This window comes from Verticillium alfalfae, genomic scaffold (assembly GCF_000150825.1).
Source record: "Verticillium alfalfae VaMs.102 supercont1.3 genomic scaffold, whole genome shotgun sequence".
Taxonomy (NCBI): Eukaryota; Fungi; Ascomycota; class Sordariomycetes; order Glomerellales; family Plectosphaerellaceae; genus Verticillium; species Verticillium alfalfae.
Window position 1 is genome coordinate 2,054,550 of NW_003315036.1, and position 26,422 is coordinate 2,080,971.

The window sequence follows — 26,422 nt, forward strand, 5'->3', positions numbered from 1 at the left end:
TTGGCTTTCCATCCCGGTACTCACACATCAACCTCATCTTCGCAGAGCGTTGAAGATACCCTTGTCCACCGACAACAATCACCTTCTTTCCAAACGAGGACCTTCTTGCCTCTTTCCCTTCCCCTACCATCAACATGTTCACCCGCCATTACTGCTCTTCTCGCCGCCTCGGCCACCCTTGTCTCCAGCGCCAGCATCCCCGCACGCCGTGCCCCCAAGGGCTCTGCCTCCATCACCCCCCACGACCAGTACTCGTCTTCCATCGGCGTTCTTGGCTGCAAGATCAACACCAACCGTGTCGCCTACTGGCCTGGCGCTCCCGGCTGCGACGACCTCTGCATCAAGGTCTCCCACGGCGGCCGCAGCCTCAACCTGCTGCGCATCGACTCCTCGGCCGGCGCCCACGACATCTCCTACGATGCCTGGAACTACCTCGCCTTTGGCTCCTCCGCCACCGACGCCCCCCACATGGGCGGTGGCGTGGACATGGACTACGAGATCGTCCCCATGTCCGAGTGCAAGGATCTCCTCGACGATGGCAAGCTGCCTCTCACCGCCGCCAACAGCATGAACTATGTTTCGGCCTGTATCGCCGACACCAACTCCTGGGCCGGCAAGAACCACGTTCTCTACAACATTGGCAACGCCGTCTGCACCATTGGCCACGACGAGGTCTGCAAGCTCGACCTCGCCGTCAGCAACCAGCCCTCGTGTCCTCACACCCTTGGCGCCGTCGACGCCCTCAAGGACAACGAGGTCAAGAACATTGCCTACGGTACTGGCAAGGTCTCTGTCGCTCTGTGAGCACGGGACCTCTGCAACGCAAGCATGACATGAACTTTTATGACATAGATATCAGGATAAACATACAGGATACAGGATACGGTATACAGGATACTAGGTACAGGACAGGCGTTTTATGATGACAATACACTCTTTACCTGAAAGCTCGGTTCGCGCTTAATGGCGCTTGATCTTAGTGATACATCTTGTAGTGTTTCCACTGATCCCAAAGTTACAAACCGATAAAGCAACAAGCAACCTTGTCGGCGTCGGCCTTCATGATGATTTAACCTTGATCGCTGCTTCGGATGGGGGCTTGGCAGTCCACGCGAACGCATTGTAGCCCATCTTCTGGCGGGGTGTGATGTTGAACATGCCACTTTGATGAGTTAAAGCGAGCGTGTGAAAGAACCACTGTGCGTCAATTGCCTGCTTGTCGTTGAAGCCTGACTTGGAGGCAGCCAATCAATCCATTCTGGCAAATCAGACATTTGAACAATAAAGCATTGCAATTTGCGCGATGGTTGCTGCGATGGTGATTGATTGAAAGGCCCGGCAACTCCAAGAGCTTTGACTGAGGCTTCGGAGTTCGGTTGTTCGGAGTACAGACCGATGACGGTCAGACAACAAAGAATGTTCTTGACATCTTCCACACCACATGTCAGCATTTGGCTGGACCTTTCAAGTTGCAGAAAATGTCGCCGTCCACCGCCTGCTGCGTCCTCGTAGTAGCCAAGGCGTAGTAGGGGTTGTACATCTTGCCACTCGCAAAACTTGTTTCCTTTTGTTTTACGCACCTCATACGTGGAATAATATGGCGAAGGGGCCAGTAGGAAAAAGGGAGAGCTTGCGCGCGGATCAAGATCACCATTGAGGAGGTGGACGAGAGGGCAAGAGCCATGCCATCTGTTCCCTAGCATTGTTAGTAAAGACACTCTGACGGACCGCTGTTTATTGTGGAACAGGCCTCAAAGTGCGATGCCCTCGCGCATCAACGCGCATACACGTGCTCGACCAGTCTAGGAACCGACGCTTGATCGTATTATAACATATGCTACAGTCATTATAATATCTATTGTCACAGAATGAGAGCTCCAGCCACGGCGGCTACCGCTCCGTAGACAAGCCAACCGCCGACGCTCGTGCGACATGGGGCTGCGCTGCCGATGCGCTCGACGAGCTTATTGCCGCGCTCGGTAATGCTCTCCTGAAAGACGGTGGCGTTGTTGGCAGCCCAGTCGGCGCCATCGTTGCCTGGGACTGCATCGCTGCCGGTAAACGCGATAAAGAGGACGTCGTTGTCGTCATGGCCGTTGTCGCCGTTCACGCTGTTGCCAAAGCATAGCGTCGCCAAGGAGATGGAAGCCTCACCCACCATGGCCTCGTCGCCGTCGTCGCCGTTTTGTGTCGCCCCAAATGCCGGAGTACTGCGTTCGTCAGCCGATGGCCGCTCGATACGTCAATCGTCCGAGACTGGTCGTTGCAGACAACGTCATGATGCTCAGCGGCTCAATGCCATGAGCGCTGGGGTCAAAGGTCGGCCAACCCTTCTTGTTCTCCTCGCTTTCGTTGCCAAAGACGACGTAAGGGTGGACGTTGGCGTCGAGGTCGGTCTGGTTGGCGCCGTATCTTTGAAGATCCTCCTGGAAGCTCGTCTGCGACTGCGTATCGCCGGACGACCCACAGCGACCGTCATCAGCGGGCCCGCCCTGGATTCCGTCACAGTCAATGTCCAAATTGACAAGCTCGCCGTTGCGGCCCTGAAGGTACACGATATTGTACTTTTCTAGATAGTCGCCGCAGTAATCAAAGTCGCCGCTGTCGCCGTCTGAGCTGTGGAATCCGGTTGCGAGGGCATTTTTGCATTGTTTCTGGTCGCGAATGTGATTGTAGAAAGACCTGAGGTTGTCGGGGATGTCGCGGGCGATGACCGTGGACAAAGCCGCTGTCGCGACCAGAGTTTTGGCGAGGATCATTTGACCACGAGAGGTGTTTGGAATGAACGAAAGACTGGGTTGCTTGGCAGACGAAAGGTGCAATGGTCAGAGAAACGGACGAATGAAAGGAACGACAAAGTAGGACAAGATGATCGCTTGCTTAGGAACAGGATGCGAACATCAGTGCGACGAGGCCAATGGCGACGTTCAGGAATCGAGAGCACAAGCAACAGACAGAAGGGCATTGTTTTAAGTACGAAGGGCAGAGGCTCGGCTGGTGCCGAGTACGCACAGCTAATACCGATCGGGCGCTTCGAGTAGGGGTGACCTGTGGCAGTCCCGTCTCCTCATCCAGGGGCAGGGGCTCGACAGTCTTGAGTGGTCGCTTATTGTCCGTGATTCGCGCTGTGACAGTAAATACGGGTGGGCGCGGCGGCCAGGCCCGGCGCTAGGGTCTAGGGGAGAAGCAATGGCCATCTCGAAGCGTATTGGGGGGATCACTGATGACGCCCCAGCCAGACAGGGGGTCTGTTAAGGATGCTGGCACCACCACGTTCAGTCAGCTTCTTGATGAAAAGGACGTATTGAAAATAATGCGGAGTGAATGTGAATCTCTTCCATCGATGGTTCACCATAAATCGACACTTGATCTGCCTATTTTAAGATAAGTGGCTTGAGAAACTCTAGACCCACTCCGGTCGTATCATCTACTTCATCTTTTTCCCCTGGTCTCGGGCAGGCCCCCCTGATCTCGGGAAGGCCCTTCTGTTGACTGCGGGTCCGTCATCAATGGGGGGACCTAGGAACCTTGCCTATCTGGATGGGTACTGTAGATGCGTGGTTGTAATTAAAGAGCACGTCTTGAAGTATAGTTTGAAGATCCTTCCCATATGATCTTTCCGGAATTTCGTATTCTCTGGGGTAACACGCTGCTGGCCTAAGGTAGGGCGCGCTACAAGCGATCGACGAAACCTTGAGATTGCCGGAACTCTCTTCATCCTCAATTCCTACGTTAAGCATTTCTAGAGCCCACTGGCTTTGACTTTCGACGCAACACTGCCGATGCAACGAAGATCCACTCTCTAAAGCACTACCTCATTTCGACAACGCGACAATCCCTTGACCATACGCCCGCTCGTCTCAACGATGATGTGGTCCAGCTTTCTAAATCTCACTTGAATTTTTATCACATACCTACCGGCCAGGACTCGATGCATCTTGATGTGGCTGTTCTTGACCGTGTCGAATATTCTCTACCAATATAATATACATTTGACGCGCGGCCCGTGACTGGGCACTACATAGGTAAGAATCTGCGGGAATCGTATCACAACTGCGGTAGGCAGAAACACGTGCTCAGAAGTTTACACTGCTCGTGCCTGAGCATGTTTGTCGGAAACTGTAGGCAAACGGAATAGACTGGTTTGAAATAATGAGGCACACTCGCCAGGCGATAGGTCCGCAGCTCTGGCTGTGCATTGTGCTCATCAGTGGAGCCTGAATGTCCCACTGCTTGCTTGAACAGCATCTAAGCAGCGTGATACCGTGGACGCAGCACCTAGCTTGTAAACTTGGCCACGATGGGAGTACTTCCCTTGTGAAAGGGGGGTAGAAGAAGGGCGCCAACCTACGCTGGAGGTGTCGACGTCGCCGCATTGCTGCCGCTGGGCGACAAAATCCGGGACGCCGATCCATCGCTTGAGTGATTCACATGAAAGCAAGCGCCAGGCCATAATGTTAATGGGGTGTGGATTCCTGTTCGGCAGGTAGTTCATAAGGGAACGTGGAAACAACTACTTTGCTGCATTCGTGAGTGATACACACAAACCTGCACGAATGGGTACTTGCGGCAAGGCTCGATCACTAAGGGGCCACCTATTGGTGATGAGAAAGCTTGCGAGTACAGCCAAATCTTGGTTAGGTTGTCGAATATAACGGTCATCTGTAATTTGCCCTGTCTTCTCCGCGATCTGCTTGGACGACGGCTTCCTTGAACCTCCGATGTCCCCACGTATTTTTCTAGGCATCATTTTTTTTTCACTCCTTAGACTGCTGTATAGAACCCACTTCTCATGTCTTCCGAAGCGCAGTGCCTCAATATTGATCTGGCAACATGATCGAGCAGTCTGAAATGACAGAGTTTTCCGTTCCACTCCCTTCAAACGAGCTTACGACTGCGCATATGATAGTCGCTCAATGGCCGCCTGTGAATCAGACCATGTAACATATGCCTGGTGCTCATTACTAGGTCATGCTTGAGGCTTCAAAGGTCGAAGTTCGTCGATCTTTCGATGAATGACAATATATGAAGACTTAAATCGTTGCCTACATATGGCAGCGCTGGCTCCAAGCCTTCAAGAACCAAGCGAAGACCTGTCGACTACATCCACGACCGCCAGGCTGATGGCTTATGGACAACCTCTGATGTACTCTGAAGTATCATTCACCTTGGCCTCAGCCCACTCACCTCCCCGGAGAAACACCCGGAGGAAGTCGACCGTACTCAATTAGCGCAAGACTGTGACGGAAAGGTTTGTAGGCACAGTTTTCAGGGGGCCAGCCCTGTGACTGGCATGGGTTGCGGCGCATCATGGGGAGATCATCACTCCAGGATAAGGATGAAGTCGCCACTGAAAACCTCCCGTAGAGAACAGCAGTTCGAGTTATCTGCGGCGGTGACTGCGGTAGATGAGGCTGTGTCACGTCAACATTCATCTTCCCTCTAATGCTTGGGATGTTCGATCTCAAGTACGTCTAAATTGCCTGTAGAGAGGGGTAAACCAAACAATAGGCGGGCCCAACCGATATATCGAAGTACCTAGGGATGGTTTACCTGCGTATCCATTCAATATGGGAGCGTTATCTTCCCTAGCCTGGTGGCACCCCTCAGAATGTTGAAAAGACGTAGTTAGACAAAAGACTTGAAAGTGGCTGAATAAATCTTCTTCGAGGTCGGTTACACTGGTCGGAAAAGCCTGGGCGAACACAAATAGGTTTCATTAGCTTCTAGAGCGATACTATCGTGCACGTCATGTTTCTAGCAATGCAAGTGTTCAACATTTGACTATAAATCAAGTTATACAAATGGTTGACAAACATCATCGCTCAATGTTGACACACAGTCTGCTTCGGTGCCAGGTAGCCTTTTAGTCATGGCGTCCACCCTGCCAATTGTTTCCTGGCCTGTTGTGGTGCTTCCAGGGCTTGTCGCCCCTCCACGGCTTGTTGCCATCCCAGGGCTTGTTGCCGTCCCAAATCTTCCCCGGCTTGTGCGGCTTCTCGGGCTTTCTGGGCTTGCCTGTCTGATCCGAAGCACAAGGGCTGGGGGGATCACAACTGAGGCTGCGGGTAGATAGACTCCTCGATTGCACTGGAGTGCTCCGGGATAGGGGGGGATGGGCCCGCCAGTGGGTCCGGCAGTAGGGCCAGCGATCTCTGAGCTTGTGACGGTCAGAGTAGCAAATGTGGTGGTCGTCTCGCAGTCCGGGGGGCTGTGGCCCTTGGGTGGTGTCCAAAAGCTAGCTTGGACGGTGGACGCAGCGAGGATAGAAAGCAGGACTGCTGATTTGTAGTTGCCCATTGTGAAGATAACAGTGATTGTGTCCCTTCGCGCAGGCTGCTTGAGTCGGCTTGTAAGACACTGGTGAGAGGAATACGAATTGATTTGAAGTAATGGGGCAGAAGTAAAATAGTCACTTTGGTTTTGTTTCTGAGGCGCAGTCGATGAGTACACCATCAATCGAGAAGCGAAGCCATCATTATATACGAGCCTCGATCCTGAAGGCTGCTTCAATCACTTTCTTAGCCCTGACTTTTGCAACTAGTTAGCAGGTTACGTGAAGGGGACATGTGTGAGAAACTGAATTAACGATTGGCCATCTCCACCCATCACGTTAGGTCTGGTCGATAGGTTTTGTCGATCCCCCCGCCGCCTGTGCCCTGAGCCATTGATGCATCAGACGCTGTGATCTTAGAATAGCATAAAATCACCAGACATAGGAGAATACTCAGATCGCACCTGGAACAGCCAATCCACACGATTTCTTGCATCAGCTCTATTAGATAGCTTCAGGGGTTCGACGCCACACCCCGCTGAGAAGGTTGCGCCTGGACCCGACAGCACGATGACGCTTATAGGCAGAGGTGAGTATGTGGCGTTGATGAGGATGAATCCCCATGTTTTATGACGCTCATCATTAATTTGAGTACTACGTAGGATCAATCCTCCCGTTGAGGGAGGCAATGTTCTTTTTTAATGGTTGTGTAGGATTCTGAGTGGGGTGCTTTTCTCAGCCTGCTGCGATGATCCTCGATGGTCACTAAGGAACCTTTGTGCTCGTGCAGCTTCGACAGTGCTCAGGCCCGTCCCGCTTGCAGAATGGTACCTCGGCAATTAACGATCTGCCTTCAAATGGCTTCGACCATCGCCTGTGACTACCATATCACATGTATTCGAGGCTTACAGTATTGTAAATTGACACTCATATCGTGGCTTGTTCATCTATCGTCTCAGGATGCTCAAATTCTTGCTCCTTGTGCCATTTACCTGAGCTCAAGCATGTTGCTGAGGATGCAACTCTCGGGATTCCCACCCCATTGAGTCGGAGTGCGAGCAGCGGCAGCACCCTCTCCCTCAGGTGAACCATCAACCATCGCGTATGATCCAGTGGCAACTGTTGTTCAGATATGAAGTCAAATTTTGCAAGGCGATTCAATGATTCGCTGCGAAGATCTGATTCTTAGTCGTTCCAGTTGATGCATTGTGTCGGCTTCCATTGATGAAGGATGCGCAACATGACGCGAGAGGTGGGGGCGGCATCGGCCGCCTTGGCGCCCGAAACTCCATTAATAGAACTGCCTTATTCGGTAATCTTGCCAACTGGCATTGGCTGGGTGGTAAGGGCGTGGTGGGTGAGCTTACGAAAACGTCTGATACAGACATTATTGTCGACCTGGTCGATCCTTGGGTTGAGATAAAGAAGAATGCTTGTCATTCTAGATCCGAGGGACTAAGAGCGATCTATCCATCGTTGGCCTGTACTTTTGGGAACGTTGATTTCTGCCGAAAACAGATGGCATCCTCGTATCGAGGTGCACCCTCAGTACTTGCTGTGGGATGCACGAAGACAGCATTCAGGTTTTACCTATAGGATTTCGGGAGCCTATTTGCAATATCGTCACTTCTGGGTTCGTGAACGATTTGTTTCTATAGGTCTAGACGATGCTGTGGCCAATACAGCGGCGTATGCCTATCTCCCAAGGCGGATTTTATCAAGACAGCACACTCCTCGACGACAGACCATTGGCTTTATTGTTCAATCTGAGCAGTAGCAGCGACAACATAATTTTCCAAATCGACCAGAATTGCCATGTCCACACTTTAATTCTGGAGTTTGCCTAGCTGCAACACACGGTCGTCTCATCGATGCCTGTTGCTTTCTCTTCAGCCCCGCCGCCGCCACCAACCTGCACTTTGATGACTAGCCAGTCACAGAGAAACTTGCCTAACCCTGCTCCGATGATGATGGAGATAATGATATATCCATTGAAGTACATGGCGAGAAGCATGACAATGTACGCAACACCAAAGGTCACAGCGTGGATCACGGCTCTCGCGACCTGCTGTAGTGGAGATGCTCTGAATGTGAGCATGCGCGGCGTCATGATGGCGACTGAGTCTTGTGGAGCACAGCAGCCGCTGCTCTCTCTTGGGCCTTTGTGATCGGTTGCCAAATACGCAGCGTGACGTTGTACCTGATGGATAATCATCCCGTCGTATTCTTTGCCCAGTCGCCGAAGGCATTCTAGTACCACGACGAGAAGGGCGACACCGATACAAGATGCGGCCATCATTCCATTGTTCTCGATCTGCCAGGATTCGGCGAGGAAACCTGTGGCGAAAACTGTCAGAGAATGGAGTTGGCAGCCGTAGGATGCGAAGGGCGTTCACTTACAAGCGTCAACAATGTCCCAGTTCCATAGCATCTAAAATCCTCATGTCAATACGCCAGTGTTCGAATGTGGGAGCAGTGACAGGCAGAAGGCAATACCGAGACCTTACAAGCCGAGCCTTCCGCGGTGCCGTGATTCATGATGGACGGTGTTTATGGCGTTAATCTTGTGGCCTAGAAGATTTGACATCTGCGATCGAGACTTAAATTCTAGGACCGTAGTCAAATACAAGATGAAGGCCTAAGGTCGCGGGAGAAAAAGTCGAGATTCCACAAAGAAGTTTACCCTCTCTTGGAAGAGCTGGTGAACGGCCTGGCCTATATCAAGCCACTCACCTTCCGTCGGCAGATTTCCCACTTGCCGACCCGGCATCGTAACAGTGGCGTTACCAAGCATAAAAACCTTCTCAACACTAGTTATTCGGAGCGCAAAACAAGCTTGACGGGCAGGCAATGGAACACTGAAAGTAGACGAAGAAAAAGTTATCGCTGAATACCAAGCCGTGGGGCCAGCGCGCGCCAATGGAAACTTGCTCAATAGAGCTCATTTTGGACCCGCGGCCAGGGATGACGGATGATCGGCGCTCAACAACGTGGATATCTTTCAATCACAATTCACGGCATTGGCTCGTTTGACGATGGCACATAGCACACATGGCATGTTCCGGATGTCGGGCCCGCCGAATGCTTGGGATTCGGGTTCCAAACGCGCCACTGACCCGTCGAGCGGTACTTTGAAGATGAAAGTTGGACCGTTTCCCTTGTCAATATGGCAAGAAGGGGCTGGGAAACTTGCTCGTGACTCGAGTCATGCCACACCTTGAGCAAGCCATGTATCATTTTGCCTCGATCTCGGCGATCCACCAACTTGCTCACCAAGTCCACCCCCGGCGAAACCGCCCATAGAGTAGGGTACACAGACTGCAGCATGAAAGGCTCTTCAGTTTTCAATAGCGTACTTGAACCGGTCATGTAGGCCTGGGCCTGTGGCGAGGATATCCGACTGTCTCTTTGTGCATATATGCAGCCGAACTTTGTCGTAAGTCGGCCGGACTGACGTTTACTTCAACGATTGACGCCATCTCCTGTGCGTCTTAAGGTAGCAGAGTCTCCCGACTGCACCATTTGTTCCTGCTTTTGCTTTCGGACAGAACAGATCGATAACGAAAGGCCGTCATCAGAGACAACAAGGAATCATGGAGTCCTCATCACAGCTGGTGGCTCGCCAAGGCTACCAGTCTCAGAACATTAGCGAAGGATCTCTGGTCAACTATTGGGGCTACGCGGTTCGGGTTCTGCCCTGCGCAAACGATCCTGGAACATGCGAGTACTTTGAAGTTGTCTATGGCTCTCACGCCGTCGGTATGAAGTACACGGGGGTGCTTTGGGCCACGTTGGGCGGCATTCTCATTATCCTCGCTGTCGGTCGCCATTTCTGGGCGTCACCCAAAGCCGCCGAAAGTATGCCAGGCGTTGCCGACGACGAGAAGATCAAAACACCTCCGTCCTCCTTCATCCGGTTGGCAAGGTCTATATCTGCGATGCGGCGCCGGCGTCTTCTTCCTGATTCAATCAGGTTCTTATTTGGGAGGACCACTCGACTGCAGGTGCTTGTCCTTGTTGTTCTGACCGGCTATCTCGCACTTTTCAGCTTCATGGGAATTTCATTACCAGACATGGAGAACGTCCGTTCTAGGGCTCATCCGGGGCCTGTTCTCAGGACACGATCCAGCGTGGGTGCATGGTCTGATCGAGTCGGCACTCTCGCGTACGCCTTGACGCCATTTTCAATTTTACTATCAAGTCGCGAGTCGATTCTCTCGATTCTCACAGGAATTCCATACCAGAGCTTCAACTTTCTTCACAGGTGGCTCGGATATATCATTTTCGCGCAGTCTCTAGCGCACACCATCGGCTGGACCGTTATTGAGGCGGTCTTGTACCAACCTCAGCCTGCTGTCGCTAACAAATGGATCAAGCAGCTATATATGATCTGGGGCTGTGTCGCCATGATCCTGATTTTCATCATGGTTGCTCTGAGTACTCCATGGGGTATCCGCCTCACAGGCTACGAGTTCTTCCGAAAGTCGCACTACGTGCTTGCCATGGTGTATATAGGTGCCTGCTGGGGCCATTGGCAACCTTTGAAGGTCTTCAGTATGTTTTGCGGCTGCACAGGCCTTCTTTCAAGGATGATTGCTGACAACATTACCTTACCTGCAGTGGTACCCGGCCTCGCCATCTGGCTCTTCGACCGTTTTGCCCGCCTCGCTCGGTCTGCCCTCGTCCACTACCAGTACCTCCCCAACGGAACTATGGGCTTCAAAGCCGCTCAAGCTGCGCTCTCCATCTTCCCTGACGAAGAGAACGGCGACATTGTGCGCCTCGATTTCAGACACTCGCAAAGTCCGTGGCAGCCGGGTCAGCACTTCTACCTCTGTTTCTCCGAATGCTCCATCTGGCAGTCTCACCCCTTCACGCCCCTCAGCCTCGCTGTAGACCGAAACGGCACCGTCGAACACGCTTACATATTCCGCGCCAAGAAAGGCGAGACCAAGAAGATTGCCAGCCTCGCTGCTCGGAAGCTTGCCGTGCAGGATGGGTCTGCCAAGACGACGCCTGTGATCCTTTCTGGCGCGTACGGCGAGTCCCTCACCGAGAACCTAACGCCCGAAGTCAACGTCCTATGCGTTGCTGGCGGGACGGGCATCTCCTATGTGCTTCCCGTTCTGTTGCACCTCGCCCAACAACCAGGCATTCCTGACAGAAAGATTGAGCTTGTCTGGGCGGTTCGCCGCCGCCAAGACGTGCAGTGGGTGCGGCCTGAATTAGAAGTCCTTCTCGCGGCGGCGAAGTCGCATGGTATCCAGATCCACGTCCGCGTGACGAGGCAAGGAGAGGCAGATCTGGGGTCTGAAGGCTTCAGCCCAAAAGCAGAGAAGCAGGTGGCTGATGCGATCTCATCGTCATCTTCGTCGTCTTCGCGAAACAGCGCTTCGCTCGATCTGCAAATGACTGGAACTCACCCTGATTTGGATACCATTGTGCCAGCCTTTGTGGAGGGAACAATTCGCGGGCGGACGATTGTCTTTGCCAGCGGGCCTGGTTCCATGATCTCTCAGTTGCGAACTGTGGTGGCGTCCTGCAACTCGGGAAGCAAGGTCTGGAGGGGAGATGCGAGATTTGACGTTGCTCTTGAGTGCGATGATAGACTGGAGTGGTAGTCAGTTTACTAAGAGAAAAGTCACCATTTCGCGTTGAACACAAGACACTAGGACAGGATCTTCTGCTCTGTCAGCAATGCCAGCAGGACCCCCCTGTTGTCCAACGTTGCCGTGGCGCAAGATCTAGTATATTTTAGGCTGCCTGCATCACCGTCCAGGCTCGATGAATACCGCAGCTGAACAGCTCTCCCAGGGGTCTGAATGCTTAGCCTGACGCTCCTCACCCTTGATTCGCCGTCATGGCGAATGGCTTGAAGATGGCTAGGCATCACCCTGCACCTCCATGCAGCCACCAGAGGCTCGGCCATCACAGTATGCCTCACGTAGGCTGTCAGCGGGGGAACAGGTATCCGTACGACCAGAGCGCAATCATCTCTGGCGGCAATGTCTGCTGATACCAGCCCAGTGGGGATGCGTGCCCCTCATTGACACTGCGTACTTATTCCGACAAGGCGCCAGGGGTGTTTTGAAAATCGCCTGCCAGAATGACTCGTCTTTTGGAATCTACTTGCCCTCACGATCACCTCACATTGACGAGCCAGCATATTGCCGAGGAGCGTTATTCGATGGATCACAACTCTGCGCCTTCGGGTCATCAATACCCTCCGCCCCCCTCCCAGTCCTTACCGCCAGGTTGACCATCAGGGAGCAGGACAATCACCGCTTCATGGCCTGCACGATGCTTCACTCGGTAGGGCCAATTCCGTTCCATCGTCAATTCACCAACCCATGGTTTCCCAGGACAGCTTTGGAAGAGGGCTGTCTCCTGCGGCTCCTCAACAAGCCCACTCGTATTTCCCACCCCCGCCGGCTTCGTACTCGGCCCCTCAAGGATCAACATCGCTGCCATTGCCCGGTCACGCGCCAGCAGCTCTGAGTGACGCGCCTAGTCATCATGAATACGCTCAGCCTGCTCAAACATGGCGGCCATCGGCCCAATGGCAATCTCCTACTCATCAACAATATCAACAGACCGACCACGGATCATACGGACAGCATGGGTATAGCCAACCCCCACAGCAACAGCAGCAACAACAGCCGCCACAGCGACGGCCAAATCAACAGCGAATGTCCCTGTCCTCGTTTTCTGGGAAGAAAACAACAGCATGGCTGAAGAAGAACGTTTCGCCCCACCTGACAGAAGTCGCAAAGAGCTCGCTAGTTAAGGGAAGCATCAAGGAGCTGGAAAACGTGTACACAGCGGCCAAGGGCATGAGTGCGAGATACTCGAGCCCTCCCTCATCGAACTATAACATATCGACGATTAACCCCCCCAATGCAGCCAACCAAACCCCTCAGCCGTGGAGCCCTGCCCATGTCGGGGATCCTATGCAGCAACAGCAGCAGCCGCAAGATTATAGTGCTTCAACTGTTCCCCTAAATGTCCAACATCAGTCGACTGCGGCTACGTATAGCCCTGCAGCCCCTCAGAGCATAGGCCAAGCCAGTCATCACCAGCAGCCGGCGCTGACACCATTTAGCCCACTGTCTGAGCAACAGCCTTCACCAGCAGTATATACCTTGCCACTTCAGCATCATTCGGTGCCCGCCACTCACCCGTCCACGCACGGCTCTGCCACTCAACAACACCATGAAATCCCATTTATCCCGTCGCCAGGTCAACATCACACGTCAATCCCTACATACACTTCACCAAGCCCAAAGTTATCAGTCTCGCCATTAAGCGGTTCACCTGCTCAGCGGTACCAGACCACCCCCTCCAGCCCGCCGATCCAGCATCAATCGGACTCATCCGCGACAGTGTCTCCATCCCACAATCCAGCCACCAGCAGTCCATCAGCTTCAAGTCCCCCAGCTCCAATCGCCCGAAAACCCGTCGGTGCCGTTCAACGCCAGGACGCTGACCGACGGCCTATCTCCCAGGTAGCATCTCCTGTCACACCGATCCTTCCAGCCGAGGCTGCGGACCGATCTCAAGGTTACATTCTCTCCATCGACCACGAGAGAAAGAAGGCGATACGTTTCATTCCCTGCCCTGACGGCAACGATCGGTATGTTGTCGAAGATCTCCCTGGCTTTGTGCCAAGTGAGGCCGCTGCGGAATTGCCGCCTTCTCCTCATGTTCCAGGATGCAAGCCACTGCACGTCGACGCTTCCGCAATTAACCAAGAGCCTGTCGAGCTTTATGCGCCGCCGTCGGTCCCCGTGCCAGCGCCAATCTTGCCAAAAGAACCAGCAGCAACATCTGCATCGGCCACGCATCCAGTAGCAGTGCTATCTCCAGCTACCGCTATCGTACCAGCACCACCGCCAGCAGTCCAAGACTCATCACCTACCGTAGTTTCGATACCAGCCCCGGCGTCATATCAAGAGTCGGTACCTCTGCCTATCACAGCGCCAATCCCAAAGCCAGCTTCTGCATTACCATCCCTGCCGCAGGCCTACGACGCTTCAGCCCCGAGTATCGCCCATCGAGAGCCACTTTGGGCTCCTCAGTTATCAACCACCCAACCTTACTCCCTCCCAGTCTCGAACCCCAGCGACAGTAGCCTGATCCCCCAACCGCTGTTTGGTGCAGCATATTCCCACGGGGCCGTGAGACTGTCGGAGCCTCTGGCGTCGGCTCCTCCGCCGATTCCAGAGAAGAAAAGTTTCATGTCGAAGCTCATTTCAGCTGTGTCCCAAATCCAGCTGGCGGACCAACCTGCGTCTATAACGTCCCAAGGATATAGCATGGAGATTGAGGACCCTACGTATGAGCCCCTCGCATTTGCGACGCCGGTCACTGCAACGAACACCCCAAGCTCACCTCTTCGCGTCTGCCCCCAGACTCGTGTTGTCAACTACCAAACAACCTGGCATCATCTCAGAGGCTGTGCCGATGTCGGCATCTGCAGTTGGTGCTTCAACAAATAAATTGGTTCTTCACAGTTAACCCACGAATTCGACAGTGAGATTAAGTCCGGGTTGACTTGCCGCTTCAACGTCCCCCGGATTACCAAGAGCCTCTGGCCGGATGCTAAGCAGACAGCAAATTTGGGATTATTGCGGGATTACATGCTCCGTCACGCCTCTGTTCCTGCCTGTACTAAGGCTGCAGGGGCTGTCGGCACGGATGGGGTCAAATGGTTTGGTCTGGCCGCTGGCGAGCTCGGCATGGTGGCCTGCGAGGCCTGTCATGAAGACATCGTTCTTAGCACGACGTTTTCCGGCCGCTTCTGTCCTCTGAAGCAAGTCCAGGGCGCGTCGGAGCGATGGACCTGCACCATCAGCTACTCCTACGTCAGCCGCGCTTTACAGATATTATCGAGGCGAAGAGACCAAGACACCGCTTGGGTGGAATTCGTCGAAGCAGCGAGGAAGCGCATGGCACTACCGACTTGCGAGGGTAAAGAAATTAACGCTATACAGTGTAACTGGTATCGCCCAAGGCAATCAGTAGCAAACCTCGACTTTTGCGAGACATGCTACCTAGATCAGCTCGCCATGACACCCTACGCCGACGATTTTGCGGACACGGCAGAAGGCGTTGAAGAAAAACTCTGCATGCGCGCCTGTGACCTGCAACTCATCAACCTCGGCGAATGTGTCTACCTGGCAAGAACCAAGGGCCTCCGTGTTCAGGTCATCCTCCAGGCAGCTGCCAAGATTGCTTCGAGCCCGCGCTGCTTCAAGGGCATGGGAATCACCAATGGCAAGTTTTATAACTTCAAGAGCGGCAGCGCGGCAAATTTTGGCGTGTGTGAGGCATGCCATGCAAGTATCCTCGTGCAGCACGGCGTCGAGGCCTTTTTTGGGTCCGAGCCACAGCTTGTCGCCGGTACAGCGTGGTGTGCTTTCAACCCCAGCGTAGCACGCTTCAATGGCCTCGTCGATCATTGGCAGCAAGCCTCGGAGACAGGCTACTGGGGTGCCTACGAGACGTGGGTGAAGAAGTACGCCGCGCTGCCGGTCTGTCCGAACTTCAATTTGGCGGCGAAAAGCAAGTGGTATGGCTGGCAGGACTGCACCATATGCCCAGAATGCTACGAAACAGCTGTCGAAGGAACCTCTCTGGCTACCAGCATGGAGCTGCACGACGTTGTCATCGAGGGGGAGACGCTTTGTTGCATGTACTCAGATCGCATGAGGGGCAAGTACAAAGAAGCCTGCGAGGCGGGAGACGCGACGGAGCTGCGTGCGTTTTGCCGAGAGCGCTGGGAGACTTATCAGCAGACCGTGCCGAGGTTCAAGATGATCTATGAAACGCAAAGCATGCAGTCAGCAATGGCCATGTCGAACATGATGCTCAGTATGTCATACCAACATGCGAATGCCATGAGCGACTGGGTCACTCCCTCTCGTTATGAGTACGGAAACAGCAGTGTCGGATACCATTCGTCGCAGTATGGGGTCGACAGCGCAGAGGCGTGGAACAAAGGTCAGGAAGGGTTTGCGCAGGCGAGGGGAGGCGTTGCCGAAGCAAGCTATCTCAAGGACGTATGGCAGGCTGTGGAGTAGTTTCGTGCTGTCTGTAGTGAAGGTTAAAGTGGAAAGCGTCCGCAAGTTTATGAGCCTGAGGAAGCCCGACCATATGTACCTTTGCAGGCTAACTCAATGATCATTTACAATCAAAGCTGATCACACTGGTACATATGCATTTTATGATGTAATATAAATATCTTTAATTGTTGCCGTATCGATATCCCTCGGGTAGTCTACTTTGGTAGTGTACGGGTTGTAGACATGGCCAGTAGCTTCATTTTCAACCAACAGCTTCCTGTTCTCCTTGCGCAAGAGCCACCCCAGAATCTTCACCAAGACGATTGTGCAAGCCCCGAAGCTCATCGTCAACATCATGGCCATCGTATACCTAGGTACGCGCGGATCGATGAAGAAATAAGGCGAGATGATGTTACCGATGGGGCTATGATGTTCACAATAGCATCAGCAGCAGCGCGCTTTTCCGGCGTCAGCGAAAGCGTTGAGACAGTCCATGTATAAACCAAGCCATTCGCAGAGAAAAAGCTGGTAGTGTACAGTAATAACGCGTCGTAGCGAGCAGGAGCGTTGATACTCGAAACAGACATGACAAATCCAACAATGGCCATAGGGAGGTTGGCGCTGATATGGTAGTCTCGATTCTAATGACGGTTGGAGCTGAAAGCTACGACGAAAGACATAATAGAACCGACGATACAAGGGGTTGCCGCCATAAGTAGAGAATCCGCGCGTGAGCTGATGCCGAAACCAGTGACGATGTTGTGGAAGAAATTATTAAAGCCGTAGCTCGAGATCATGCAAATATTGGTGACGACCTGAAAACATCTTCAGCTACAAACTCATGCAAGGGAAATAAGAAGAAGCAGGGACGACTCACGAAGACCCAAGTCCTGTAGTCAGGGACGGCAAGTTTCAGGCCATTCCGAACGGTCTGCTTCTCCTCAGCAGTCGATACTCGGTCGGTAGCCATGCAGACTGCCGCAAGATGACGAAGTCCTTCAAATATGCTCCACTTGGCAGCGGAACCTGTCTTGGAGGAGGATAGTCTGGCAACATGAAAAAGGCGAGCAGCCCAAGAGCGTTAACGATGGCGCCTTCCAGCCGCGTAGACCAGAGAAAACGCCAGTAGCGATGAGACCGAAAGCGGCTTGGGCAAGGACCAATCCAGAATATAGAATGGCCGTACGCAGGACAAATTCAGAACAGGTGTAACAGCCAGTCCTGAGGTAGACGACCTAAATATTTTCAGCTTGGATACCTTTAGAAATTCGTGCTTGGGACTATTGTGCTTCCATTAGGGAAGAGATGAGCTTCGGAGATGCCCTGTACGAACCTAACGGCAATAAGCGAGCTAAAGCTTTTGGTCGTAGCTGTTGTAGCAGAGACTCCGGACCAAACCAGTGCGCAGCACGATAGGTAGATGCATGAGTAGACCCTAGTTATCAACATCTTTGATGGCAGTCGTGCAACCATGTAACTAGAACACATCATTTAGCAGCGTAGTCCGTATTGTAAAGTAAATAAACTTACCCTGCTTTTAGGACAGCTACGGCAGTATTGTGGTGGCTGCCGTTGATTCCGAGATCCTCTTCGAAGGTATTCAACCTGGCCAGTCTAAGATTCAAATCGGTCCCGTAAGCTCGCACGAGGGCCTGAGGGCCTTGAGACTCCTCACTCCTCACGCAATGGACCACGAGCTTCGATGACCGCTGTGATCATCAACTGCATTATATATCATATATTCAAATGTAATTAGCCCCTGGTGCTCCGCCCTACTGCTTGTTTTTCTTTTCCACTTCCCACGAGAACAGCAAGAAGACCGTCGGTCATTCGACCACTGTGAAATCCGGCTCGCTTATGAAAATCCTTGGTCCTATTACCATCAAGATAATTTATCACTGGCATGTCACTCACTCGCCGGGGCCGTCGCCGTGCTTGCCGCATTGGCGCAGCCAAGTGGTCTTGCTCCAAGACTTGAGGCCCCTTTGGTTTTGCTTATGGCCAAGGATGCTAAGACACAAAAAGCTTCGTGTCAGGATGATTGTCTTCTTTCGCAAGCGCACTGCCCCTTGTTCCTCCGGCAGGCTGGTGCGTTGAATTGATAGATGGCAATCAATCTTTGGAAAGACCGAGATACATGTCAGCCATACCACTAGAGATGATCTGACACCAGCGGTTGAAGTCGGAGCTGTGGAAAGGCATATGGATCACTGGCAACTGATGAACACCTGAATCTATACTTGTAACTGATGCACAGATACGAAAGTCCGGAGTTGCATGTCTGGTCATTCAGATCCAACTCGTGCTAATTAATATGTTGGTACCGTCGAGTGCGCAGTTTGATGGAAACTGATCGTTTGGAAGAAGTAAGTAACATCGGATACTTCAAAATACCTGCCCAACCCGTGGAGGACGACCCACCACCAATCGCTGGCGTCAAACTTTGTTCTCAACAGCATCACTCAAGAGAAAGGCATTATCGCTCCCCTGCCAGAAAGTGAACTGGGAGGAAAATCACTCACTCAAGCCCAGCCTCAGTTACATCGCGGCTTGAGACCATCTCGTACGCAAACATTGTCTCAACATGACTCTAGATGCCACCCCCAAACCCTGTGCATCCTGCACTGCCGCCAAACCAGCCAGACTACAATGAAAAGCAAACCAGCGTCAGCATCCATCCCTCAATCGCGGGCAATACATTCGACGGGCAGACAACCGCCGGAAGAGAGAACTTACCCCGACACATCCCGCGGAGCACATGCCCAGCGTCTCGCTCCCGCACCCGCTGTGACCGCCGCACGTCCCCGACGCGCAGCTCCCCACCGACCCGGGCCCAGTGTATACTTCTCCTGGCGGCGTCGCGTACATGGCTGCCGTCGTCGTCGCAGCGGCAATACTGACCCAGGGACCCGCAAGCGGCACCCTCACGCCCCACTTCAGAGCCGTGTCCTCACGTTGCCCCATGCGTGGCTCTCCTGTGGGGAGAGGTTTTGTGGCCTTCTTGCGGGCCTTGACCTCATACTCATCGATGCCGTTGCGGAAGAGCATTCGCTGCATGCGCGTCGTGGCACTGCGGGACTTGGTCTCGACAGTGTGGACGGCATTGTGGGTGGAGATGTGCGCTGACGGATTGCTTGGCGGCAAGGGGTGCTTTGAGGAGTTGCCAGATGCATGGTACGACTCCAAAACTAACGAATCGTGTCAGAAAATATGGTAGAAAGCGCCAGGAACTAGCCTCGTGACGAGACCGAAGACCGGATATCTGATGCTTACACTTCTCTTCCTTCGAACTAGCAAACATCTTGGTAATTCTTGGGATGGATTGCATGCGCACGGCTAGAGCTTGTCAGGCTTTCCATCCCTACAACCTTGAACAGAAAACGGAAAGGGTAGACAAACTCTCGCAATACCAGCAACGGCATTCCGCATACACCTCATTGTACTTCTTCTCGTACGTTTTAGACGTCCACTCAAAAGATACACCGAGCTTCTCTTCGTCAACCTTGTCGTTATGGTCCACAAAGTTTCGAGTCATCGATACTGAGTACTCGTAGTACGCTTTCGGACTGAGCTGGTGGGTGTGCCACGCGAGGTCGACATCCAACGTAGGAACAGCCGCCTCGCCTGGGTTCGCGGCCATGATTTCGAAGAAGCGTTCGTACTTGGTCACATTCTTCAGCATGCTTTGCTCTGCCGTCGGCAGATGAAGCCAGTTCAACTGAGGGCGAAGGTCAGTACACTACTAGTTGACAAAAGACACACCAGAAGACCCACTGTAACCATCTTTTCTGTGAACAAGCTCTGTCTTGTGACGCACCCAGTCAAGTCAATCGAAAAAGGCGAGGCATTTTGCCAATACCTTGACATCATTCTCCTTGTCTGCTGCCTTGCCTCCAAGCTCAATCTGAATTCTGTGGCTTTCTTCAAGCCGTGTTTGTCCTGGACATGCTTGAGTTTTGACGAGTCGGCGAATTTACCGGTATAAGTTTCGACGATATCCTTTACGGCGAGCATGGTGGGTATCTTATCATTCTTAGGGTCCATCATGCCGAGAACTTCGATGAGAAGGCCACGACAAGCCAGTCGAGACGGAAATAGTTGATCGTGCTCGTCTTTCTCGTCGTTCTGAATCATAGCAGGGACCCCCGTCTTCAGATCAAGAATAGTTCCCGGCATTGCTGAGCCGCTTTTGGTCGCGTTTTGAATGTCTTTAAGCAGCTTGGTGACGCGAAGGCTGTCGTGCGTGACAATGAAATTGCAACCGTTGCACCTAATTTCCAGTTGTCCGTCGCCGTAGCCGCTGCCTGCAATTCCGGGGCGGCTAACTTTGTGTCAGGTATTTTCCATGGTCCCTCTGTGGCTTCACATACCTGGTGCCGCTGTAACCGTTAGGAAGACCACATGTTGTCCAAGGGACCTGAACTATAGCCGGGCAAGCAGGGCATCGCAGCTCCTTGATGTCGGTATCATCCTGGTTCTTCCAGGCGGCATCTGTTCGTGCGGTCCAATTTGCAAGCCGATCTCCGGTGGAGGTCCAGTTGAACTGGCTGTCAATAGCCTTGTTGACTACATCCCAAGGCATGCCGCCTGCCCAAATGGAGTCGTGTCCATAACGGAGACAATCCTGATCTCGAGGTCAGCAGTCGATCGTGGTTAGTTGAAATGATAAGGGAACCACAAACCTCGAAGTAAAGCCTCGGATTCAGCATGTGTGCGTGCCATACCATCAAGACGTCTGCAATACTCCGTTATTACATTGAGTTCCTACAACCACGGTCAAGATCAAAACCAGCTCACCTAGTGGCGGCAACATTTCCTCCGTCCACTTCATTGGTTTTGCCTCTTGAACAAATCCAACATATCTTGACGTTCTTCCAACCCCACCAGGGGTTACGAGATCCGCTTCGAGAAGCATGTCCGGCACAAAACTCTGCCACCACGCCCCATATCGGTCAACAGCCCGGGCCACATACAGGGCCCATCGTTTCTCTCGTAGCGCAGCCAGAACCTGCGCACTTCCCTTGGCTCGCTCGTCCCAGATCTCCCACAGGCCGTCTGTGTAGCCCACATCGTTCTTGAGCACCTGGAACGCGAACAGTAGGCGCAGATGCGCGAGACAGGCATCAGACGTGGGTTTCTCAGCAGCGGCACCGCTCAGATTGAGTTCACCAAGAGCCGGTGCCAGGTCCACGGCGATAGCAGAGGGGGTAGCATCGTTTCTGAGCTCGGCACTGTAGGCAGGGGGTGCTTCGGTGTTGTCGGTCGGTGGTTTGGTGGTAGCAGCTCGAAGATCGCGTTCGATCAAGCGGGCTTTCTCGCTTACTTTTCCTAGGAAAGAGACCATGATGAGAGTTCTAAAGTTGGAGCAGCCAAGCAAAAATGAAAAAGCTTGTTTGGTGGGGTGGTCCAGTGTACGAGACTGAAACGTCGACCGATGACCGACACAATATATAGGTGGTGCTGAACATGAAGCAAATAAACGGATTGCGGATAGCCACGAGGGAGAGACGTCACCGCGGGGAAAGCCCAATCAATCTGTGCGGCTGCCGACGCGCGGGCCAACGCGCGGGCGGCACAGCACGACATTGCGCTTGTTCGATGATTTGAGGCCCAGATTTGATTAAAAGCATTGAGGCGCAGTCCCGTGGGTATTGAAGCAACACTGCATTCGGGCGTGTCCAGCGTGGCGAAGCTCGCTGTGGGATTCCCAACCCTGGACTCAATTGCCATCATGAAAGAGGGGTTGCGCTGCAAATGGATTCTTCCACGGCGCCGGGTTCCGGAGCTTCGGGCCACGACCCCGGGACTGGTCCGGCCGTCCTTCCAGCCCCGCATGGAGGGCCACGTACCGCGGAGCTGGGGCGCTCTGCTTGCTTTCAATGAGTGCACTGCCTCAAGCCACGCGATTGAGGGTGGCAACGTCAGCATGTGTCTCAAAGGGCGCCCAATCCGTTGTACTGAAGTTTGCCTACCGATCCCTTAAGCCTGCTGATTGTAAATGCAGATGTGTCAAGGTGTGGGCTCATCTAGATTCAAGCGTCGTATACGTGCGCGTAAGAACCCTTAGAGCCTCTTGCTCATGACATCCTCGGTAACAAGTCAATTTCTATCCTCGCCGTTGATGGTTGCATCCTAACTTTGGGACCCATAGAGATCTCAATCGGGGAGGCTTAGCATAATCATGGCTTGGGCAGTGCGCGATGAAACGAGGCAACGTGAGCTAATAAATAAATTCATTGATACAGTGGCCAAGTATCTTGGGAAAGTAATCTCTTTTCATCTTAAATACTATTGGTTTGCTAGCTCCTCTCGATCTAACACCAAAATTCACAAGTGGAACTACAAAGCCAGACTTCACTAGAAGGTTTGGGGATGATAAGTGACCATGACCCCTAAAGGACTTGTCAGAGTCGCGATTCGTGGCTCATCAGCGTAATTACAATGGGTTTTCGTTGCTCAGTGGACGATGATCTCCAACTTTCCATTATCCATGCCAACTGCTCTGGCTTCTGACGCCTTCCCGCTGTCCAATAAGCCGCTTAGCATACGCATTCATGACGGATGTCGTGGCTGAGACCTCAAACGTGGTTCCAACACCGAAACTGTTAGCACGGCGTCATCTGAACCCCATCTAGGGTAAGATGCAAGCCATTCCTGGTCAAATTCGTTCGTGATGGGTCGGAGGAGCGTCTCCCGCACCATTTGTCTCCTTCTGTGTCGCAGCGCTTTCATCGTTCAGAGCTGTGCCGCTGTCATGGCCGTTGGTGGCAGCCGCCTGTGCTTCCATATCCAGCCCAGCTTCTCTGCGAATCCGGGCCATCTCCTCCGTCGAAGGAGCCACCCACTTTGCGCTTTTCTTGGGGTCGACGCCCTCTAGATACATTGTGTCAATCTCCTCCAGTGTACGTCCCTGGCCCTCCACGACGAAGAAGTAAACGATCAACGCGCCGACAAAATTGCACGCCGCAAACACGTATCCGTAGCGGAAGTCGATTTCGGCAGTAATGAAGGGAGTAGCGAACGCGATGGCAAAATTCCAAATCCAGTTACTGGCCGTCGAGAGCGCCATGCCCTTGGCGCGGTACCGCGATGGGAAGATTTCGGCCATAATGGTCCAAACCATGGGGCCCCAGGTCGTTGCGAAACCGAGGATGAAGAAACATGCGAAGACGATGAGGGCGATGCCCGCACTGCGCGTGTTCTCGGGGTTTTCACGATCGAGCTCGAAGTGACCCACGGAAGCGAAGATAAGGAAGCAAACGAACATCCAGATGGAGCCTGCAATGAGGGACTTGCGGCGGCCGTAGTGCTCAACGAGGTATAGACCGATGAAAGTGACCACAAAGTTGATCGTGTTGAGAATGATCTGGGTGACGTAGCTGTTGATACTGACCGACCGGAAGATGGTGGTGCCATAGTAGAAGAAATAATTAGCGCCCGTGAGTTGTTGGAACATCTGTAGAGCAATACCGAGCGCGAGACGGTAAGCCATGCGCGGTGCTTGCAGCATTTGGACGAATTCCGTGATGACGTTACCCTTGATGGTGCTTTCGGCGCGGAACTTGCTTTCGATCTCTTCCATTTGCGTGTGGATGCTCCAATGGTTGGTCGTCGCGCCATACACCTTGCACAGCGTCTCACGTGCTCGCTCGACATGGCCGCTGCGATAGTCGTAGCGAGGCGTCTCGGGGAAGAAGAGGATACCGACGCCAAGGACGATGGTCCAGATCCAACCGAGGCCGATCACAATACGCCAGGACGCAGTACTGTTGGGATAATCTTTCTCCGTGCCGTAGTTGATACACGCGGCCAGGAAGATGCCCATGGTGATGAAAAGCTGATATGTGCCAATCATGGCGCCACGGATCCAAGGCGGTGCCGTCTCAGCCTGGTACATCGGGACCAAGAGTGACAGTCCTCCAACTCCCAGGCCCGCCACCCAGCGACCCATCATTACCTGTTCCCATGTATCGTCTGCAGCGATCTGGACAATAAAGCCGATAGACGTAATGACGCACCAGAAAGAAATGGAGTATTTGCGGCCAACGCGATCGGCGATAGGGGCTCCGATCAAAGCGCCTATGAGCGTACCGATAGACAAGAGGGCGACGATCAGACCTGACCGCACGTTGCTGAAGTAGTATTCCCCGTCTGAGTTGATCTGACCAAAGCGCTCGAGGAAATCAGGCATCTCTAGAAAGCCCGAGATCTGACCAGTGTCGTAACCAAAGCTGGCACCAATATCAGTCAAGCTCACATTGGACGGTTGTATCTGACTACTCACATTAAGCCTCCCATAGACACCAGCATGGCGAGACCGAGGGAACGTCCCGATACTCGTGGAAGTGGTGAGTAGTCCAGTCCAGAAAGGGAACGGCGGACGTCTGTGCCTTTCTCATGATTTGGGTTGTGGCTATCAAAGTTTACAGTCATGAACTTGGCCATGTTGGGCGACTGGTGGGCTGGAATTTTGAAAGCCTGACACAGATGTTGAGGGTGATTTCGATGTGTAACGTATGTATATTTGATGAGTGGCTGGAAACTCATTTCGTGGGCTGCCGTGCATATTTGTAACCTCTGCTGCTCAGCTTACCATGACAAAAACATGAAGCCCGTGACGTCAATCTGTAAGACGGACACCGGGAACTCATCTCACTTGCCTCTGAGCGGCCTCTCCGGCAGGTGCTATGTTGACCACGAGACCCTTTGGATAGCCCCTTCATGGTCTCTTTCGGGCCGTCAGCTTGAGTCTAGAGTCTCCAACGATCCATTCAGGAGAAAAGCAACAAGCTTAAACGGCCCGACCTCACAACCTGGAGGTGGAGATATGGGGATGGTGGTACGACGTTGTAGCGTGTGGCAATGCTGCCGATTCGAGAACATGACGGGAATCCAGTCAGCGTTGGCCAGAGGCCCTACACCCACGTTCATTTGTTAACGTCTCGCGATGTGATAGGACGTAACAAGAAAGACATCGTCATAAGCCGCATTGTATATGCTGATCTGCCGGCATGCCCGCTGCTAGCGCCGCTTGCCGCTACGTGGAAGGCTTCCGGGTGTTCCGGACTTTGGTATGGGAAGCTGTCCATGAGACAAAAACGTTCTGACCACGCGACGACCTCGTGCACACAATGCGACCAGCAAACGACCTTTTGTCTGCTGTCTCGAATTGTGTCTTATCGATCTAGAGGTTGCTTCATCTGCGACAACAAGAGTCTTGGATCAGAGTTGGTTTCTCCAACCTTACTCGAGGCTTGCGCGGCGGCCAATTGAGCCCTGAGGTTGCCGACTAGGGGCGCCTCCCGAGTTCCTGGGACCAAGTGCCATCTCCGTTATTCCCGTGACCTGACGTGTTTGTCCGGCTCTCAACCCTGACTTGACGCGGGGCACCACATCGGGCGAGTAAGCTGCGGAGACTCCACGGAGGGTTTCCTCGTGGGGCCGACCCCAGACATACGGCGGCCGAGGGCCTTTCTCGGCGGCACTGAATCGTCTCGTGATGACATCAAAGTACTGCTCCTCGCGCCGGAAACAAAGAACGATCCGACCAGACGGATGTGCTTACGCATTACGCAGATGGTAACCTTGACCAGCCAACTGCGCGTGTTCCTTCGCGCTGCAGATTGACCTAACCTGCAGGGTTTGCTGACTCCGTCGAATTCAAGCCAGTGTTGTGCGCCATTGTGTCACATATGGCTTCATCGTGTCGTCCTCTGCGGTTGAGAAGAATGCCAATTGATTCTGATTGCAAGCAGTTTCTCAACGCTTTCGATAATTGATCTATTGACATTCTACTTTAATAGGTATTCGTCAGGTAAACTTCAGGCTGCAAATGATTACATGAAAGGAGCAGAGCGGCCCACGAGAATTCCTCGCCGCCTGAACGAGATGAGTGAGAAGAAGGCTGGCGCTCATGGGCTTAATTTTTTCCACTAATTGAGCGACCTATGTTCATTTGGAGCGTGGTAGCAAACCGATGTACCAAGGATGGACCAACACAAAGTAGGGTACAACTCTCAGCATATTGCGAACTTTCCCGCAGGCTGCAAACAAGTTTGAGCAACAACATGTTCGCCCACGAAAT

The 26,422-nt window shown here is 53.0% G+C and overlaps 9 protein-coding genes across 9 annotated transcripts; 3 read left to right on the plus strand and 6 right to left on the minus strand.

Moving 5' to 3' along the window:
- Nucleotides 1-135: 135 nt before the first annotated feature.
- Nucleotides 136-804, plus strand: VDBG_03135 (conserved hypothetical protein; the record flags this gene model as incomplete). The annotated part of the gene is made up of 1 exon (XM_003006950.1): nt 136-804. A coding segment is annotated over one exon (669 nt), but the record flags the coding sequence as incomplete, so codon positions are not given.
- Nucleotides 805-1,861: 1,057 nt separating this feature from the next.
- On the minus strand, nt 1,862-2,759 carry VDBG_03136 (chitosanase; the record flags this gene model as incomplete). Its single annotated transcript, XM_003006951.1, has 2 exons — nt 1,862-2,210; nt 2,272-2,759. 2 exons carry the CDS (start codon nt 2,757-2,759, stop codon nt 1,862-1,864), a joined length of 837 nt encoding a protein of 278 aa, XP_003006997.1.
- A 1,698-nt stretch (nt 2,760-4,457) lies between these two features.
- VDBG_03137 (predicted protein) lies at nt 4,458-6,300 on the minus strand (the record flags this gene model as incomplete). Its single annotated transcript, XM_003006952.1, has 5 exons — nt 4,458-4,475; nt 4,549-4,739; nt 4,893-4,924; nt 5,188-5,350; nt 5,841-6,300. 5 exons carry the CDS (start codon nt 6,298-6,300, stop codon nt 4,458-4,460), a joined length of 864 nt encoding a protein of 287 aa, XP_003006998.1.
- Nucleotides 6,301-8,117: 1,817 nt separating this feature from the next.
- VDBG_03138 (high affinity copper transporter) lies at nt 8,118-8,812 on the minus strand (the record flags this gene model as incomplete). The annotated part of the gene is made up of 3 exons (XM_003006953.1): nt 8,118-8,623; nt 8,675-8,705; nt 8,771-8,812. 3 exons carry the CDS (start codon nt 8,810-8,812, stop codon nt 8,118-8,120), a joined length of 579 nt encoding a protein of 192 aa, XP_003006999.1.
- A 1,055-nt stretch (nt 8,813-9,867) lies between these two features.
- VDBG_03139 (ferric reductase transmembrane component 2) lies at nt 9,868-11,895 on the plus strand (the record flags this gene model as incomplete). Its single annotated transcript, XM_003006954.1, has 2 exons — nt 9,868-10,828; nt 10,895-11,895. The coding sequence occupies 2 exons, from the start codon at nt 9,868-9,870 to the stop codon at nt 11,893-11,895; spliced, it is 1,962 nt and encodes a 653-aa protein (XP_003007000.1).
- Nucleotides 11,896-14,511: 2,616 nt separating this feature from the next.
- On the plus strand, nt 14,512-16,356 carry VDBG_03140 (predicted protein; the record flags this gene model as incomplete). Its single annotated transcript, XM_003006955.1, has 2 exons — nt 14,512-14,756; nt 14,808-16,356. The coding sequence occupies 2 exons, from the start codon at nt 14,512-14,514 to the stop codon at nt 16,354-16,356; spliced, it is 1,794 nt and encodes a 597-aa protein (XP_003007001.1).
- Nucleotides 16,357-16,979: 623 nt separating this feature from the next.
- VDBG_03141 (nicotinamide mononucleotide permease) lies at nt 16,980-18,282 on the minus strand (the record flags this gene model as incomplete). The annotated part of the gene is made up of 5 exons (XM_003006956.1): nt 16,980-17,153; nt 17,216-17,384; nt 17,672-17,815; nt 17,869-18,047; nt 18,253-18,282. 5 exons carry the CDS (start codon nt 18,280-18,282, stop codon nt 16,980-16,982), a joined length of 696 nt encoding a protein of 231 aa, XP_003007002.1.
- Nucleotides 18,283-18,928: 646 nt separating this feature from the next.
- Nucleotides 18,929-21,682, minus strand: VDBG_03142 (conserved hypothetical protein; the record flags this gene model as incomplete). The annotated part of the gene is made up of 8 exons (XM_003006957.1): nt 18,929-18,982; nt 19,075-19,526; nt 19,612-19,674; nt 19,738-20,056; nt 20,101-20,659; nt 20,709-20,962; nt 21,021-21,073; nt 21,136-21,682. 8 exons carry the CDS (start codon nt 21,680-21,682, stop codon nt 18,929-18,931), a joined length of 2,301 nt encoding a protein of 766 aa, XP_003007003.1.
- A 1,314-nt stretch (nt 21,683-22,996) lies between these two features.
- Nucleotides 22,997-24,783, minus strand: VDBG_03143 (low-affinity glucose transporter; the record flags this gene model as incomplete). The annotated part of the gene is made up of 2 exons (XM_003006958.1): nt 22,997-24,569; nt 24,623-24,783. The coding sequence occupies 2 exons, from the start codon at nt 24,781-24,783 to the stop codon at nt 22,997-22,999; spliced, it is 1,734 nt and encodes a 577-aa protein (XP_003007004.1).
- Nucleotides 24,784-26,422: the final 1,639 nt, after the last annotated feature.